The 19,636-nt window shown below is 41.6% G+C and overlaps 1 protein-coding gene across 1 annotated transcript in view; it reads right to left on the bottom strand.

Annotated features, from left to right (window-relative positions):
• The window catches only part of si:dkey-92j12.5 (multiple PDZ domain protein), a 64,940-nt gene that overhangs the window by 44,098 nt on the left and 1,206 nt on the right, over positions 1–19,636 (bottom strand). Inside the window, exons 3-19 of the mRNA XM_049572399.1 lie at positions 18,666–18,832; positions 15,714–15,938; positions 15,347–15,415; positions 15,014–15,136; positions 13,313–13,396; positions 12,701–12,808; positions 12,399–12,501; positions 12,095–12,186; positions 11,469–11,682; positions 11,082–11,156; positions 10,431–10,510; positions 7,239–7,385; positions 6,007–6,192; positions 5,669–5,830; positions 4,043–4,252; positions 3,044–3,211; positions 614–737 (exon numbers count right to left, since the gene is read on the bottom strand). Of these exons, the coding sequence (XP_049428356.1) occupies positions 614–737; positions 3,044–3,211; positions 4,043–4,252; positions 5,669–5,830; positions 6,007–6,192; positions 7,239–7,385; positions 10,431–10,510; positions 11,082–11,156; positions 11,469–11,682; positions 12,095–12,186; positions 12,399–12,501; positions 12,701–12,808; positions 13,313–13,396; positions 15,014–15,136; positions 15,347–15,415; positions 15,714–15,938; positions 18,666–18,832 (2,337 nt within the window). The remainder of the gene's footprint in view (positions 1–613; positions 738–3,043; positions 3,212–4,042; positions 4,253–5,668; positions 5,831–6,006; positions 6,193–7,238; positions 7,386–10,430; positions 10,511–11,081; positions 11,157–11,468; positions 11,683–12,094; positions 12,187–12,398; positions 12,502–12,700; positions 12,809–13,312; positions 13,397–15,013; positions 15,137–15,346; positions 15,416–15,713; positions 15,939–18,665; positions 18,833–19,636) is intronic.

The raw sequence follows: 19,636 nt of genomic DNA on the forward strand, positions 1-19,636 counted from the left end.
CATGCTCATTAAATATCTCAGCAAGAAGACCTACAATATTTTAAACAGATGAAAACCAAAGAATGCAGTGACACACAGACTGTAGGTCATGACCTTGATTTTCTCTACCTATGAACATTTACATAATTTTAAAGTTTCACACACACACACACACACACACACACAGAAGTAGTGTGGCGCCTTATTAGAGCATGTTTCCAGAATACAAATGAGTTTGTTTCATTATGCTTTGCACAATGCCCTTAGATGAAAGTGCAGGAGCACCTTACACCCAGTCATGTTTGAATAACCAATTTACTCTCAACACTGGAGTATAAAAACATATAGATCAGCATTCAAGCTAATATAAAGTCATATTACTTCTTATTATTATTTCACATTACTTTGACCTTCCACGCACCCTCATACTAGCCTCTCGGACAAACACCCACACATAAACACACACGCAAACACACACAGTAATCATCTCCTCTCTCAGGCGTGAGGAGAGCATCACTTCACCACTCCTCTTCAGGGCAGTCGTCATCACCACCGCCTATTAGCGTCATTATCGCCATGCCAGTGACGTACACACACCAAGACACCATTACCATGAGAAAGACGGAGAACATACCAAGGCTACGGTTGCCCCGGACAACAGTGATAGTCCTCTCAAAGCTGGTGCGGGGAGGCAGAGGCGGCGCTTGCTGCCTATCGTCGCCTTCCATGATGCTGAAACGATGCCGCAGCCGATTTTCCTACGACAGAGGCGACAGAGGGCATGAGTGAGTGAGAGCATGAAGGTGGGCTGACAAATACGCAGCTATTGGATAGATTGACATTGACATTTTCTGCAGACAGTCATGGCCCCCAAAGGACAAAGTCTTATGGCTGCTTTGATCCTCTGACTTTTACTTCTAGCTCTACAGCCTCAGCTGTACTTTCTTGCTAATTAGCATGTTAGCATGTTAACATGCTAGACTAAGATAGCAAACATGGTTAACATACCTGTTAAACATAAGCATGTTAGCACTGTAAGCCTGTTAGCATGCATCGCAAAGCACTGCTGTGAATAATTACAGGCTCACACATCCGCTAGCATGCCTGTAGAATCTTTCGCTCAATACCAATACACCCCTTACCCCAGCCACTTAGCCCTTCCCCTCTGTGTTCTCAACTAGAGGTAGGAGGTCTCGTTTCTTGCTGGATTAGAGGGATAGGGCCAAGTCTCAGGGCTTCATGGCCCTCCGAATGGAGGTTTGTCAGGGGCACACTTCAAATGAAGTGTTATGAGAAATTCTTGGCAATTTTTGGCAAGATAGCTGCATCTAAAGATGTGTTTTCTTCATTAAAAAAGATTTATAAATTACAATAACCATCACATTATCTTAGTTTAATGTTGTTTCGGTGTGTTATGGCCCTTGTTTTATAAGAAGCAGCTTTGGCTAACTCGCTAACTAGCCAGAGTTACATTGTAACTGCTGAATTCTTTATGGAAGTCTTGCATTTGGACATATTTCCATGTCCCGTTCCCTGTCTTTGATGGCATAAGAGGCCCGTTAGCGTCTGCTAATGTAAACGCCATCCACGACTACAGATGACTTATCAGGGTCTTGAAGGGTTGTCCCATAGAGAAAGATTTAATAGATCTCATAGAGAAAGATTTAAACCACTACCCCTATGTTCCAAATGGCCAAGGGGCACTCAAAAATGAGGGGTAAGGGTATAAACCACAAATGAACCACAAATATCAACCTCATGATGGTGCAAGAGTTAATTCATCAATTATTTGTTGAGATATTTGTTGACATATTTCAACAAAGTGGGCCCAAAGTGGGTGGACCTACTGACCAGCAAACAGTCATTGCCATCTCAAGAGCCACGCTGCCATTGTAGATTTCCTGCAATATAACCTTTGGCGCACATTACATGCACCAAATCTTACAACCTCTAGAAAAGTAACTCATTTTGCAAAGATAACCTGGCACTTAAATCCTCAGCTATTATCATCACAACCAATCAGATTTCTGATGTGACAAAAATGATTTCAAACAACTATTAACTCTCTGGGGTGAAGGCCTTTGGAGTAATTCTGAGATGTAAAACACGCAGAAAGGTAGACTTCTTCGGTCCCCCCGGGCACTTCACAAAGAAAAAGGGCAATGAGGAGATCGTCTTTGAACCTTCACAGAAAGTACAAGAAGCACTGAAGTTCTGAAGCTACCTTTGCAACAAGCCTGTCTTTGATGAGAACACACTGACACTTGCTGCTCTGGGTCTCTTTGTGTGTGTATGTGTGGGATACATTAAGGCAGTACTGTATGCCCTTGTGCTAGACCAGGTGCCAATGTCGTGCAGGCAGTAAGCACTTTTCATTGAAAGGCAACTGTTGGTAATTAAGCAAAAGCCACTACAAAAGGCTGCCTCAATAGGATTGAGTCGAGGCCACAATGGAGGAACAAGTCTTTGACACTGAGCACTTTCTCTATACCTGACCCAGTGATACTGATACAGCCGGCTCTAAGCTCCCCGCCATAGAACATGAACGGAGCGAACAGACGCCGTCATGGTAATCTCTTTTAGAGCAGCTAAAATGGCTACCCACAGAATCTCAGGTTTGCATGGTAATGAGCAATGCTTCCTGCGTGATGGACTACATGATTCAGACTGCTGCAGTGTTACTGTAACTGTCACTGCAAAGATGTTTCCTGCTGAGTCTAAAGCATCAAGCCAATGCTCATTTACAAGGATCCCGTTGTGCATGATTATACGACATACTGTACAAGTGAGTTTAGATTTATGAACCAGAAAACACATTTTAAACTGACGACTTTGTGAGAATTGTCTTTATTTCAGATCTGCCCTGCACTTTAAACAACTGTACAGTATAGTCCCTAACCTAACAATTTCTCAAGCCAAATGTAGGAGACAAACACTGCCCTTTGCTCTCCTGTAAGCCAAAGTTCTCCTAAAGCACAAAAAGTCAGGAGAAAGTATCTACAAAAAATTGTCCAGAAGTATCAATAAATCATGTTTTTACTTCATTTTGTGATGTGCAACATACCGTTGTTGTGTAACACGCCTGGATGATGCTGTTGTCCTCAGAGTTGCAAGAGTTGGTGTTAGCCTCCGCTGCCTCAGCTAGGCTGATCTGAGTGTGGCTGTCAGTGTCATCACAGGAAGCCCGCAAGCTCCTCTCTGAGATGGGCGTTAAGCCGCCGCACAGTTCCAGCTGAGAACACAAAATTCCAAAGTCGAAATTAAGGAGTTTAGGAGTTTACTTTAAAGTGAGTAAACTCACATGAAAGCAAACAGGCTAGAGAAGGTGACTGTGAATTAGACACCCTCTTCTCCTCTCCCCTTCTCTCTCCATCTGTAGTGTGGTCGAGCATTGTGTTCATCTCTCAGCTGCATTAAAAATTCAGACGGCCTGTAACTGGATTCCCTGTTCCTTGTTACTAAGCCACAGTCCACAACAGAAAGGAGAAGAAATACTGTACTCTCAAGAAAAAAACATTTAAGCAATTGTCTTCCATATCTGTGGGAATAAATGTCTTTTTTATGAGTTTCTCTCAAAAAAATATAATTTTTTTGGAAAAAATCTTGTAAAGAAAATCCACTTTAGAGTGTATGGATACATATGCTGCAGCTCAATATATGATGATATATACTGTATGACAATATACATTTGTCGACTTCCAGGGACATACAGTACCATTTATATCATAGTATTCATCCCTTTATTACTCTGGCTGTGTTGGGGAATTGTTGGCAATGCTGCAAATATTTGAGCAGGAATTCCCTGAAGCAGTCATGGTACTTTGTTTAATTTTTTTTTATCCATGAACAGTTTGTGTTTGATTCACAAAAATGTACTTGACAACTTAAAATAACATGTCAGGCTGAGAGTTTTATCCATATCAGCTACTTCTAGTTATGCAGATTAGAATCTTTTGGGTAAAGATTTTATGTCACAAAAACTAAATGAAATTCACCCAAGTGCTCCGCACAAAGATGTAATTCACTCCAAATTAGGTATTTAAATTTACATCACTTCACATACTGGCAGTGGTTTGGCAACTCCAATGCGGACAGGGCCATAGCCAGTGGACTTGAGGACATGTACAGCATAATCCAGGCTGGAGCCTTCCAAGTCACATTCATTAACAAACATGAGTCGGTCACCAGGCAACAGGCGACCATCTCGATCTGCTACGCCTCCAGGTACCAAGGAGCGGATTACCAGAACTGTTTTAGTGGCATCTTCTGGATCCTAGTGTTAGACAGTAAGGATGGAGAGGAGGGTTACTGAAGATACAGGTGGACAATCTGAAATCAATTACATATTGACAGAGGTGGGACCAAGTCATTGTTTTGCAAGTCACAAGTAAGGCTCAAGACTTTGCACTCAAGTCCTAAGTCAAGGTGGACAAGTCCCAAGTCAAATTCCAAGTCAAGACTGACAAGTTCCAAATCAAGCCCCAAGTCAAGACTGACAAGTCCCTTGTCAAGTTCCACATCAAGACCGACAAGTCCCATTTCAGGACTGACAAGTCCCAAATCAAGTTCTAAGTCAAAACTGACAAGTCCCAAGTCAAGTTCTAAGTCAAAACTGACAAGTCCTAAATCAAGCCCCAAGTCAAGACTGACAAGTCCCAAGTCAAGTTCCAAGTTAAGATGGACGAGTCCCTTGTCAAGTTCCATGTCAAGACTGACAAGTCCCATTTCAGGACTGACAAGTCCCAAATCAAGTTCTAATTCAAAACTGACGAGCCCCGAGTCAAGGTCCACATCAAGACTGACAAGTCCCAAGACAACTCTTAAGTCAAAACTAACAAGTCCCAAGTCAAATCCTAAGTCAAGACTGAAAAGTCCAAGTCAAGTTCCAAGTTAAGACAGACAAGTCCCAGGTCAAGGTCCATGTCTAGACTGACAAGTCCAAAGTCAAGTCCGTAGTTAACACTGAAAATTCCAAGTCAAGCTCCTAGTCAAGACAGACAAGTCCCAAGTCAGGACTGACAAGTCCCAAGTCAAGCACTGAGTCCAAAACAAGTCATAATGCTGTCTTCACCAAATGTAGTGCCATTTCTTTTAGGAAATTGTATTTACTTGTTTAAACTTTTTTTTAGCAAATGTGACCTGCTGTTTTTGAGTCAAAAGGCTCAAGCTCCAAGTGATGTCATGAATCACTGGTGTTATAGTTGAGTTGCAAGTCTTCTTTTTTTGTCAAGTCAAGACTGAAGTCATCAAATAATATACTTAGAGTCTGACTTGAGTCCAAGTAATGTAACTCAAGTCCACACCTCTGGATATTGTTAATATGTATTCATATATATATTATAGTGAATTGTACACAAGATGAATGCAGCTCAACAACAGAATAAAAGTGACTAGTGTCAAAGTAAATGGATTGGATGGTCTCACAGAAGATCAACCAGCTGCAGTGAAGCTACTATTTCTCTTCATGTCTTGAAAGCCTTAACACATGTATTTTTAATCTAATATTTATAACAGCCACAGACAGAGCATTTTCCAGTTCAAACAGTTTAGCGCACAGATATACAGAATATAAGAAGTCCACATGCTTCTCTGTTTTCTTCACCCTATCCAACCCGACATTGATATTCTTAGACTGCAGCCTATTTCAGTGTGTTCTATTTGTAGAAAGGCTCAGGGGCATGTCTCTGACCTGGTAGTCCAGGATACTGAAGCCCAGTCCCGACTCGCCTTTCTCCAGCTCGACCACCTGAGCCTCTCTCTCCCACATGGCCAGAGGAGGTGACATGGGGGGCACGCCACGCTTGGTGATGTCCTCAGCTGTAGGACAGGGAATGACACAACCCTGGTCCAACTGGGACAAGTAGAGAGGACGGAGAGGACACAGGAAAGGAGATCGGTTTACAAGAGAGGAGCATGTCAGTGTCTTTTCAAATGCAGAGGACGTGTAAGAATTCTAATGTGGTTTATGCTGTTTTAGACTGAAACACTAATCCCTCCATTCATCCTTTCATCAGCGTGCGGCTTCACCTTGTCATTGAACTCAGCCAGCAGCTCTTTCAGGGTGAGATGGACATCATCCTCATCTTCCTCATCACTGTCGGGAACTACAGGGGGTACAATGCGAGAGCACACCAGGCAAACACGCTTCGGCAGCTCCTTCAGAATATTGACCACCTCCTTATGTGTCTCTCCAATGAGAGGGATCCCATTCACCTGCCAGGAAGATACATTATATATACAGCGTTTCCAAAATAGATATCAGTATCGATAGTGTTTGGCTGAGTCATGCTTTTAGCTTTTGAAAAACACCCCAAAAACAGTTGTGCTATCAGAGGTCAAAGATGCAATATGTTATTTTTTTTTCCACTTGAAAACAACAATATTTAGAGTATTGAACATTATTGTACATTTATGTCTGTCTGTAACTTTTCCTATGACTGTGTGTGTATGAGTGTTCATGACTAAATCTGAAAGACAGCCCAAAAGTTGGATATTTTTTGGTGATATTTCAGTTTTGGGTGTCGTGGAGCAATTAGTGGCCACAGTACATCAAGTCACAGCAAGAACAATTAAAGCTGCGAGCGGTAACTAAACCAAGCGAGGCTCATTTAAAAGCGGAGAGGAACAATGGCTTAGCCATGCTGATGTCATCTGAGGGGGATCAAAGGGTTGAGCTGTGACGCAGATGTTCATCTGTATACTAAACGATACAAAGGACACGAGCCAGTTTGCAGCGTTTTCTCTGTGTTTCAAGTAAAGCTACTGTACATTGTCCGAGAGTTCATGAGGAACAATGTGTGTGGGTGCGTGAACTTGTCCAGTGGAGGGGGAGGAGGGCAAGCTCTCCCTCTACATTACAAGCATAAATGCACAGAGGCACACACACTCACACCCACTTTCTTTTATTGCATACTGTACTTGAAACGGTGTAGTGTTTACTGGTGGTGGTTCAAATATATGAGTAAGTCTTCAAAATGCAATATGCCTCCCATTCCAGGTTTAGCTGCTCTAACGACTTTAAAGAACAGGCTATCTTGCTAACTGCATTAATGAAAGGCAGAAACATGAAAGGAAGTATGGTGCTGTGAACTGTGAGTCTCTTTATTAGTCATACACATACTTCCCACAGATGTGTCAAAATAATCTGTCCCACACAGATCATATCTTATTTAACTTAAACTGATCTCATATCTTAATCAAATGACTGAAAAGTGAGTTGTAGGAAAAACTGGCTGTGAGGATCAGCATCAGTCGGTTACCTCTAGTATCTGGTCTCCTGTAAAGATCTCGCCGCTTTGCCCGACAGGCCCCTCAGGTAAGACGGAGCACAGGTAGTGGTGTCCTGCTCGGGCCTCCAGACTGATGCCAAGACCACTTGTCTCACTGAAACGCTCCAGCTGGCACACCTGAAAGAGCGATGTGAATTTAAGCCATTGGGAAACAAACAAAGAAAGGCAAAGTTTGGTGGGCAAAAAGGGTGTAGAGGTTAGGTATTGGCTTTTATTCTTCTTTTAAGAGGACCTGTTATGCTCATTTTCGGGTTTATACTTGTATTTTAGGTTTCTGTTAGAACATGATTACATGCTTTAACCGTAGACAAAAAAAAAAAAAATCCACTTTATTTTCCTCATACTGTCTCTGCTGGAACACCTGTATTTTCCTTTTGTCTGAATCGATCCATTTTAGTGCCTGTCAAAAAAGCCCAGTCTGCTCTAATTGGTCAGAGCTTCTGGGTCTTCTTGTTTCTCCGTCTGCAGGATTGAGGGCTAAAACCCGAAAATGAGTGAGAATGTCTGTACTCCCAGATCCCTCACCTGGAAGTCAGTGGTTTTTTGAATGGGTTTTTGGTAGATGCCTGACAACAGGTCTGTGGTGAACACAAGCTTACAGTAAGAGACTGATATTTTGTTCTACGACATAAGTCAGTATATTCTGAAGCCTTTATGTGTCTTATTTAGCCACTTGTTAACAAATGTTAGCTTTTTACTTCTGATGATTGCATTTACGCTTCAAAAATCATAAAAGTGGTATTCATTTGTGAGCACCATCTTGCTTAAAAGAAAAACATGTAAGTATCATCAACTGGTCAACAAATAAACGTGATTACTGCAGCATTCTATGACTATAACAAAGAAGAATGGCACTTTTTACTGTGAAAAATCATAGTGAAAGCCTCTAAACATAATCGGACATGTTCCAGCAAGAACTTGACCCAAAATGAGGGAGGAATAAACAACTCCTGTGACCAAGATTACATGTTTTCCTAAAGTTAGCATTTACCCACATGTAGCAATGTAGGCTACTTGCAGCTGGGAAATGACTGTGTATAGCAGCACTATTAGGCTGACCAAACGTCCTCTTTTGCCAGGACATGTCCACTTTTTACATCCCGTCCAGGGGGTGTTTATAAACTGATGATAATGTCTGGTTTTCTGTGTGTGTGTGTGTGTGTGTGTGTTAGAGTGCGGCACGGCCGCATATTTCTGTCCGAACCCGAACCGAGCCCGACATTATTTAATGACCAAAGCACTGAGTTTGTGTCACACAGTTGTTATGGTTACAGGCTATTTAACAGGCCGGGCGTGCGCCGTGGGTGCTCAGCTGCGGAGAGGGAGACCTCCGTGTTTGAGACGGGAGCGGGAGGCGGGAGGTCCCACGCTTCTAGCGAGAGGAGAGGGAGAAATAAAACAAAATAAGATAAAATAGGAAAAACCTGTCTCCCTCTTTTATTTTATTTTCAGTGTTTAATCAATGTGGAGGCGGGCGGCTGGAGGTCCGAGGCTTCCAGCGAGGAGAGAGGTAGAAACAAACAGCCAATGTGTGTCTGTCTGTGTTATGTTCAGGTGTTGTCACGTAAATAACAGTGCCCAAGCAATAAACAGGACAGACAATAGGATTTAATTTATTTTTACAGTACATTTTCAGTGAAAGCTGACCGAATCTGACCCGAGCCCGAAAAGCTACAATTTATAGCTACATTTTTGACCAAACCCAGCTGACCCGTCGGGTACCGTCGGGCTCAGATCGCCACACTCCAGTGTGTGTATGTGTCCCCTATTGGGGCCTACCTGAATTTCTGTCTTTGAGAGATATTATTTTGTAATATAACTGAATTTTCTATCCATACATATAAATTTCAAATATATTAAAATTATAAGGCATCTTTGAGTAAACTGCGAGTATCATTTAAGTAGGCTATGTCGTGGCCGGCCGAGTGTCCTCTTTTTTGGAAATCAAAATATGGTCACCCTAAGCACCATCTAACATTAAAAATCACCAATAAAAGCTTCTAAACACAAGTGGACATGTTCCAGCAAGAATATGATCCAAAATTAGGAAAAGAATTGCAACATCTGCAACCAAGATTAAATGTTTGCCTGACAACAGCATGTAGCTACATTTAGCAGTGTAGGCTACTAGCAGCTAGGGAATGACTGTAATGGAGAATAGCAGCACATTTTCCTGTTTAAAATCCTCAATAAAAGTTTCTGAACACAACCGGACATGTTCCAGCAGGAATATGATCTGAAATTAGGGAGAAATTAACACTGGCAACCAAGATTACATGTTTCCCTGATACTAGCATGTGGCTGCATGTAGCAGTATAGCCTAAGTAATGTAAAACCTTGCAGAGGCATGCTTAGAGTAAGATCTGTGTACAGCAGCACTTTCTCTTGTCTCAAAAGTAGAAAGTTCAGAACAGTGTATTCAAAACAGTCTTAATCCTGAGGTATTTACTCACAGGGGTTACCTTTACATACATTTATCTTATTATTTGAAATGTTGGCCACATCTAATACAGGGGTGGGAATTACCAGAGGATCCACAAAACGATATTATCACGATACTTAAGTCATGATACGATATTATTTTAAATATGTTGTGATATGCTGGGTATTGCCATAAAATATAATACAATTTATTACCTTTTTTCAACTGTAAATTATGTCCCAAAAGGAAAACTTTGTCCATATCTGTTTTATCTAATACGATAAAGTTTTCAGTCTGTTCATCTCACTTCAGCCAGTTTTGCAGTAGCAGCAAAATGTATCTAGTGGACTGAAAAAGCAATGTATCATATTGTACTAGTTGGCTATCTAAAGTTTAATTTGTATTTGTAATATTAATAATTTCTATGATTAAAAAAATCGATACATGGCACTGTGTGAAAAGATACAATATTGTGAAATGATACAACACAATATCGGGATACGAAAATATTGCGATACTGTGCTGTATCGATTTTTTGTCCCAGCCCTCGTTTAATATGAACATTGTAACATTATATATGTGATAGAAAATAAGTAAATGCATGACAGGTCCTCTTTAAATGGGCAGTTACTTGTAAATACAAATAATATAGCATTTAGCTATATACAACACTAATATTTTTTGGCTGTTTTCCTGTGTATTTTATATTTAATGCTTATTTTAATTGCAGAGAGACATACAATAACTTCATATCGCTGTCCCACTGCATGCTGCCACCTCTTCCTCAGGTCTTCCTCCTCAGCTGGTGTCAGTTTCCAACCTGTAAAATGTATACACACAGTCACTCTAAGCTTAATGCACACACATTCCCATTTACATTGTCCCTGGCCCGAGGTGATCCAATCAATAAAGAATGGGATCCCAAATAAAAAAAACATCACTTTGGCTGTTTTATAAAGAGAAAACATCATAATTCTCCTTGTCGCAAAGCAGGATGTCAACCACAACCACTCAGACAGGCACACACGCCCACGCCACAGGCACACATGCATATTCACACCCACCATCTTATGATTTCTTGGCAAACTAATGTTTTCTCGTTCATCTATTAAAGCCTCAGCGCAATCAGGGCTTATTTGGCTGTGCTCTCTAATCAAGCCCAAAAATCCTTGTCTAAATAAAGCCATACATGCAGGCGGGGCGAGAGACAAATCATCTGGAATGAGCTGAATGAGTTGGATAAACACATGACTGAACAACACTATAAATAGACCCCCATCAAAGAGCGAGCTTCGCTGCCACATCGCCGTTCCCTGAGCCCAATCAGCATATCAGACTAAGTCCCATGATCCAGTTCCAGACTGCAGTGCAGCATGGGAAGGGGAGCTTACCGTTTCTGGAATCGTGTCGGGGTCTTCTGTTGGCGTATGCTGCTCGCCGGGAGATTTCTCGCAGGGAGCAGATTCCTGGGAGACGGGAAACACGTTTTGAGCTCACATACAGGGATCCAAACAAACATGGTCACACACTTGAGGAAAAAAAAAAATCATGTGTAAAAATTTCCAGCAAGCATAGCTCCAGTTTGAACACGTATCAGAAAGTCAGTTCAGTCAAGATTGAACCAGACAGGGCAGGTGTCACCTGTGATTACCTGCATACATATTAACATAAGTTTATGGTAGTGCATGCTGTCAAATCACAGGTTCTCCATTTGCTCAAAACCAATCCCATTTTGATACCACTGAGCCAATATGTTCCCCTCTCACAGCACAAAGCACCTGTCTCTTGAATCTTGTTGAGGCCCACTCTGTAGGGGTTGCCCTCGTGGAAGCTGTGGGAGTGTCGAAGTGGATGCAGGGGTGGAACTGGGGGCAGGATGTGACTCAGACGGACAGCCTTCCTCAAAAGCCTCAGCCTGACCAGGGGACCTGTCCTCCGCAGCACCTCCATGGCGCGCTGCTCACTGCAACCCTGCAGGCTCACCCCATCCACCTGAGGGAGAGGACGAGAGATGTGTGTAAGTGCAGAGTTGGGAACAGAGCCAGCATGGAAGCACAGGTATGATGGAGTGGATGGTATGGCGGTAAGTGCAGGTAAATTAAACAGAAAAACACACAGAAATCAATAGTAATCAAACATAAAAACAGAGAAAGATGGAAGGCACAGGTAAGGACAAGATGATGAAGAGATGGATGGGAGTAAAAGTAAACTAGAAGAATTCTCCTTCATCAGCTTAAAAAGACCCTAAGTGGTTTGTATGGAACTACTAAAAGTTGCCAACTGTGCAGATCTGGAGATGCTGAAATCGTTAAGATTCAGCAGAGAATATATTTGAGACAACAAGGTATTTGTCTTCAGAGGGCACAATAAAAACGCCATCTGTTGTGTTTTTACGGAAACTCACAGATAGGATGATATCTCCGATGTTGATGCGTCCATCTTGATCGACTGTGCTGCCTTTCACTATGCTCTTCACTATCACGCCAGCGCTGTAGACTGAGGAGAGCAAGATATATTTAGGGATAAAGATAAATTAATATTGCCTGTGTAAATTTAGCACTGAACTCATGCACCAAAAACATCTTACATTAACCAGGTATTATTCATAATTATTCTGCTATTCCTCCAGTTCCTTTCCTTCAGTTTAGCTTGGAATAATGATAATTAGCTCATTTTCCTACAAATTTAAACTTGGTAGGTATCATTACCTGAGTTTAGGTCACCTATGTAGCTGGAAATGGTGAATCCCAGGCCCCGACTGTTCTTAGTGAACTGCACACTGAACTCATAGTCATCACTAGAGTCACTGAGCTGGAAAGAGGCACAGTGAAAAAAAATAAAAAATCTATGAACCTTTTGGGGAGGGGGTTAGGGAATACTGTAATATACATGTAACATCACTGATAAGCCAATTAATTTACATTAAAAGTTTGATTTGACTTTAATTATGCTGTCATCCTTCACACACACACACACACACACAGGCACACAGGCACGCACACACACACACCTTGCCATCCAAGCTGTTCTGGCTGAGGACAGGAGAGGAAAGGTGGTTGTCCTTGGTTATATCCCTGGCGATGAGCAGTTTCACCTTGATACCAGCATTTCGCAGTACCTGGTCCAGGTGGTCATTTGTGAAGAGATGAAAAGTGAAAGTGTGTGACAGTTAATGAATAGATATGTTAAATTGTAAAATCTGTTAAGAGACAGCTGCCCTGGAAAGGCAGTATGGCATACAGTAGATTAGTCGCATCTGGGACTGTCTCATCCACTGTGTAGTAAAGAGATCCAGATAGTTCCAGAGAAAAGCTCAGGGAGGCGTCTGTGCAGTAGTCTTTAACAAGGTGGGGAGGTTAACTAGACATACATTTGCCAAATCAACCAGTTTGTCTTCATCCTTGCTGTTTTTTTTTTGTTTGTTTTTTTGTAAAAGCCAAAAATATTGTGAGAAAACACTTCTGATAAAGAGATACCACACACTTCTCTGAGCTAACTATGGGCTGACAATAGATACACACAGTGACTGAGTCAGATTTAGCTGTTATTTAAACACATTATCATAACATACAAAGTCTGTTTTTTTTTTGTTTTTTTTTTTTCAAATGGTAGCCTAACTCACCTGTGCCACCTGCTCACTGTTCATGCCCGCCAGATCTGTATCCCCAATGCGCAGGATTTGATCTCCGCTACGCAGGCGCTTATCCTAGGGAGCCCCATTACAACAAAGGACAATAGAGTGTGAGCTTACTTTACTTTTTTAAATACATTCTGCAGATTATACTAAACACACTTCACTTTAATACTACATTTCAGTTTGTTTGTTCGTTTTGATGTCTTTCAACATTAAGGAGAGAACAGACTGCAATTTTGGGAATATACCTTTCCCTGTTGAGAGGTAGATGAGAGGAATTAAACTACTCTTATTTCTGTGTGTTATTGAAGCCACAGCCGGGAGACCGTATGCTTAGCTCAGTTTGCCAGGTCACCGGCAAAACCATGCTTCCAGTCTTTAAAGCCCCACTCCAGTGTATTTTGGTATTTTTATGATCTACCTTATTTTTCTGAGTCATTTCCAGTCAATGTTGATTAGCCACACCTTTCGGCAAGTATTACTGGACAAACATTTTTTGCTCAAAGTTAGAAAAAAGAAGGGTGTTGCTTAAACTGGTAGACGACATGTGACTATCAAAGCAGTAGGTCGTACATCATCCTCCATGCTTGCACAGGTGCACAGTCATGCCTTTTTGTCTGTGAGTGGCAAACTGACAAACATCATTGGTTTAGGTTACAAGGTTACTGGTGACTAGGTTCTAGGTTACTAAGCAATAGCAAGCTGGTACTGGTGAAAATAACGCTCACAGGGTCATGAACACCCAAAAGTGGAAGCCTTGTTTGATACAAGTGGCCAATGTACGGTATGACTAATTTACTTATCAAAGATAATAATACATTTACAGGAAATATTGATGTAAAGAATTGTTGGCGTTCCAGAAACTAGCTAACAACAAACTTAGCTGCCCCAATCTATAGGCTAAGCAGTCGTCATTCAGAAGTAGCTGAATTCTTGCTAACGTTAGATTTGTATTCATTCATATTTCCTTCACAAGTTATGTTAGACTGATTATCCCTGTCCTTGCTAATTATGTTGACCTTGACATGTAGGCTATGATAAAACACCAGTCTGGGTGGGTTTACCAAACTGGGCCTCACATAGGTCATGCTAGGGCTACATGGGTACCAGGTGGGTATGGGCCCAAAATAGGCATCTTATCTGGGGTTCACAGGTTTACCCACCCATGTGGGCAACAGGCATGGGGCCAACCCATGGTCAATCCCATATAGGGCCCATTTTTCACCCCATTTACCACACACATGGGTCCCACATGCAAATGTTGGCTTGGATGAAAGAATTTGTGTGTTCAACTATATATTTTAAACGATTCAGTTATGGCTGAAAATGAACAGAAATAAACAAGTTTACCGATTTTACAGATCACCGCAATTCCATCAATTGCCAGTTGTCCACCAGGAAGTGATTGTTGTTGTTACCATGACATCATAGTGATATAGTCTATTACCCTCACCCTCATTCTCTAGGAATTTTCACTGAAAAACAGGAAGTAACAACAGCTGGAGCAGGGATTTAAAATAAGCTGACCAACTCTGGGCTGTAGCTTCATAATTAACGCATAGATATGACAGTGGTGTCGATCTTCTCATCTTACTCTAGGTAAGAAAGTAAAAAAAGTGTATTCCCCACAATGTTTTGCTATTACATATTCCTTTAACTAGCTATCTAGGGTTTGTCAGGTGGATTTACCCGTCCAGCAGCTCCACCAGGAAGGATGGTCTTGACCATAACTCCTGTGCTCCGCCCTCCTATGATACCAAAACCGAGCCCTTTCCCATCATTGGTCAGCTCTATCATCTCTACATGACGCCTCTAAACATGGCAGAGAAGAAGAGGGAAGGACACAGAAATGGGAGAGAAAGAGAGAAAATCTATTCCAATTAAACTGTTATAAAAAAAAGTGTAACGCCATTAACAGGTTAAAGAGCTAAACACATTTGACTCCCTCTTTAATCTATGTCCACAGACACACATTTACCAGCTCTACAGTAACACCTCACATGTACAGTAAGCTGACTGTACCTCATGAGCAATAGCAGACAGGTTTCTCCCCATCGACATGGTGCGGGAGATTCGAGGGGGAGTGCAGTACTAAAAAATAAATGTCACGTGTAAAACAAAGGCAAACATGAAATGACATCGAGTTAGCTGAGCTGCCTCTTACGATCAGCGCGAAACCCCTCAGAATGTACTATCCAGCTGTGCTTGAGTTTTATAATGCAGTGTAATATTCCCAAATGTAAAATGTGACATTTGGAATGGTGATGTGCTACATTTTACAATTGTAAGAAAAAATATTTGGTTGGCTCATGGCCTTAAAGAATATATAGCCTCCTATTACTAAACTCCTCCCAAATGACCTCTCCTTTACGACGGGTGTTTTACGTACTTGTGATTCTGCATGAATGCAATTCTCTTGGTACATGTCTGAGAAGGACAGATCCTGCGAGCCCAGAGAAGAGCTGCTGCCGTCCCTGTGGATCGATCTGGCATTGCTGGGCCTGCGGTTCTCCATGGCCCATGTGTAGGAGTCGCTGTGGCTCAGCGTCTTCAGGCCCAGCGCCATGCCCTGGCAGGGGCCACAGTTCATGGACACTGATTTGGAAATCCTCCCCTGGTAGGATTGAGAGAGCAATAAGAGATGGATAGATAGGACACAGATGATAGAAGTGTAGAAAAGGAGAAGATGCATGTAAAAGAGATGGATAGAGCAGGATAGAGAGAGAATAGATGAATGAGAGAAGGATTGAGGGATGCAAGGGAAGGGAGAAAGAAAGATTGGGAGGGAAATGGATGAGGTAGATAAAGAAATGGGGAAGGGGATTGATGGAGAGGTGGGGGCATTAATTGAAGAACGGAGATATGGAGACAGAGAGGAATAGGATGAGAGAGTGATGGAGGGAAATGGAAAGGATAAAGAAATTGAGAAAGGAGGGCATTGTGATACAATGAAGAAAGATGTGGGAAGGAGAGCGGGGAGGAAGGGAGGGTGAATGTGTGTTAGCCAAAAGAAAAAAAAATTGCAGAAAGATAGGTTTAAATGGAGCAGGGAGGGAACAGATAGGAGAGCAGGAACACAAGGATCTGAGATAAAGGCTTCTGCTCAATACCACATAACCACAAAACTGTTCCCTTTTGTCTTTTAGGTTTCCGTTTCAAAGTTTAAAAGGGAGTTTGGTAGATGCTTATATCTGATCTGTATTCTGTTCCATTCTAACAACTTTAACACCTGTTGAAATAGTAGTTGCAGAATAAAAGACAGAACAATATCAAAACACTAATAAGCACCTTCACACTCCTTGAGCTGCACTTCTTCATTCTATAATATATATATAAACTGTAACTTTGAAAGAAACAAGAACTTGAACTAACAAGAACTGTGTGGGTGTCTATCCTGATAAAAATCCTGAAACCACTGACATGATCCAGTGCCATGTTTCCTGGAATGCAGAGATGCTAAACAGCTACAAGCTCACACCACACAAAGCTATAATGTAATAATCCTTGTGTGTGTGTGTAGACCGTGGTGCTTATAGGGTTAGCCTATTACAGTACACCACAACAGACAATTACAAAGCCACGATGATTACCGCTGACAACAGTGGTGGAAGAAGTACTTGGATCTGTTACAGAATCTGAAGTCAGGTATTCAGAATCTTAGATGGTAAAAGCACAAAAGTATTAGCCTCAAAATATATGTAAAGAACCAGAGGTAAAAGTACTCATTATGCAGAACCGCCCATTTCAGAATCATGTTTGTTAGTGGATTAAAATTATTGATGCAGTTATGGGTACATCACTTTAATGGTGCAGCTGGTAAAGGCGGGGCTAATTTTAATTACTTTATAGACTGCTAGGCAGCTTGTGAATTTCCCCCTTGGGATCAATTAAGTCTGATCCTATAATGATCAATTATGTTTTATTTATTGGTTCTATTTTGTGTCATTATTCTCAATATGCAGAGTAACTTATCAAATAAATGTGGTGCAGTAAAAAGTACAACATTAGCCTTTGAATTGTAGTGCTGTAGAACCGAAGGAGAAAGTGAATATATAAGTAAAGTAAAAGTACCTCAAAATTGTACTTATGTACAGTATGTGAAAATATGTACTTAGTTACTTTGCACTAATGACTGAGATGCGTTAAATACAAAAGGCAATCTCCGGAGCTGAAAAATGAAGCCAACGTAGAAGTGCAAAAAAACTGCAGTTCCTTGAATGGCCACTTGAGGCTGGCTCCAGTAGTGAGTCAATCCCCATAGAGAGCCATGTTAAAATGCCCAACTTTACAGCTTAAATAAAGATGTTTTCAGCCTGTGTCAAAAAATGATTTGGGTCTCTATAGCTAATTTTAACATTCATGACAACTGTACGGAGGGTGAATTTTTATATAACACATTGTATGTTCACATATTGTTAAGGCTTAAAGTTATGCATAACTAAGGGCGTGGTCACTTTGAGTGACAGGTAGGTACCAACTGTTGGCAAGTTTCTACTACAGCAACAACACTGGTTATGTAACATAATTGCATAACCCCAGATTCAAAGTATATAGGTGAAGCTGCAGCTGTCGCTATTTCAGTGCATTTCAGTTCATGAAAGTAAACTGTGATGTAATGGGCACCTAAAAATATCTCGTTCAGAATTTGGTTGTACTTAAAGACCCTCTGACGAGTTTAATATTCAGTTCTTCTAGTCAGTACTTTTTCTTTTTTTTCTAATTTAAGCCTGTTTTTTTTGCTGGCGAAAATTAGCATTAGCATTATCACACTTACGAAAAGCTGTAAATGCACCATGTTCACCAAGCTAGCAGCTAACATTATAGGGTTAGCTCCACCCTCTGATCCAAATCGCTTCTGGCTCCAAATATTCAAGATGGCATTGCCAAAAATGCCAAACTCGAGACTTCAAAACGGAAGTACACAAACCAATGGTGACGTCCAAGTGGCTATGTCCATTATTGTATACAGTCTATGGTTAAATGCCTTGATGATGTCATACATGTCATACAACAATACTGACACTGTACTTGTGTGTGGGCTTTTGTGTGAATAAATATCCCCCACACACAAACACACACCCACACATAAGCTCAAAACTTATGACAATCTTAAAGATTACTTCTGCAAACTCCTCGACATGATATATAGCCACTTCCTCCTCCCTCCCTCGTTCTTCCTCTCTCTCCCTCTCTCTCTTTCTCAGGGCTTTAATGGTAAGCTTAGGTAAGCTGATTACTCATCCAGTTTGGTTCCTGCATTCAGTATTTTGGGAATGATTCCGGCTCCTTCCCCACCATTCAATATACACCAAACGCCCACGCACTCACGCTCACGCTGTACCTTCGCCGGGGGCTTCCGCTGAGCTTGCTGTAAGCTGAGTATATGATGGAACAGGGGGCTCTGCAGGACAGTCTTGAGCAGGGAGAGTTTCTCCTGTGTGGGGGCCTCTCCTCTCTCCTTCAGTTTGGCTTGCAGTCTCTCCACAGCTTCCAAGGCACGCTGAGTATCTGCAGAGAGATTGTATATCATTTGTGTCATTCGGAAAAAAGGATTTCTCACATTTGGCTTTGTGTTTCTTGATGTTGTAGCAGCTGCGGTGCGACCATGACACAAACTCAGACCTTTGATAATAAGCTATGAAATGTCAGTGCTTAATGGGGACGGCTGGGAATACAAAGAAGATTTCTCAAGGCTTTCAAAATGACTTTGTTAAGATCTGTCTCTAGAATCCAAAATGACTTCTGTCAGCACTGATCTACAGTGTGATAAGTATTAAAAACAACTGTGTTTTGGAAGTTTGAGGAACAGCGCTTGTCTGAAAGAAATATCCCTGAACCGTGGCTGCTAGAGCTCGAGTTCTTTCAATTCCAAAGTCTTTCAAATGTCGCTTTCCACTCCTCTCAGTTTCCTAATTAGTTTGTAAGTTTCAAACTGCAAAATTTGGGTTCAACTGTGCTCAAAACCTGAGTGAAAATGTTATTTTGCATCAGGGACCACAAAACTTTATCAAGAATCATTAAGGTAGTACTGAGGGAGGATGTGCTGTCCATTCTGCAGCACTAAAAAAGCAGAAGCAGGAGCTGCGTCAGGTCATATCGCCCTTGTTTATTTAGCGGAGCAGGAGCTAATGAGCACAAGCCACAATTGCAGTAATTGTATGTGGCAGAAGGTTAAGACCCTGTAAACTCTTCACCACAAAGTTTTGACTACCGACCAGACTGTACCTGCACATGTGACCATTCCCTCCTGTCTGGCTGCAGCAACCCTGCCTGACACCTTAATTGTAAGCCTCTGAAGATGGTGGTGGCGCG

This window comes from Epinephelus fuscoguttatus, linkage group LG3 (genome assembly GCF_011397635.1).
Source record: "Epinephelus fuscoguttatus linkage group LG3, E.fuscoguttatus.final_Chr_v1".
Taxonomy (NCBI): Eukaryota; Metazoa; Chordata; class Actinopteri; order Perciformes; family Serranidae; genus Epinephelus; species Epinephelus fuscoguttatus.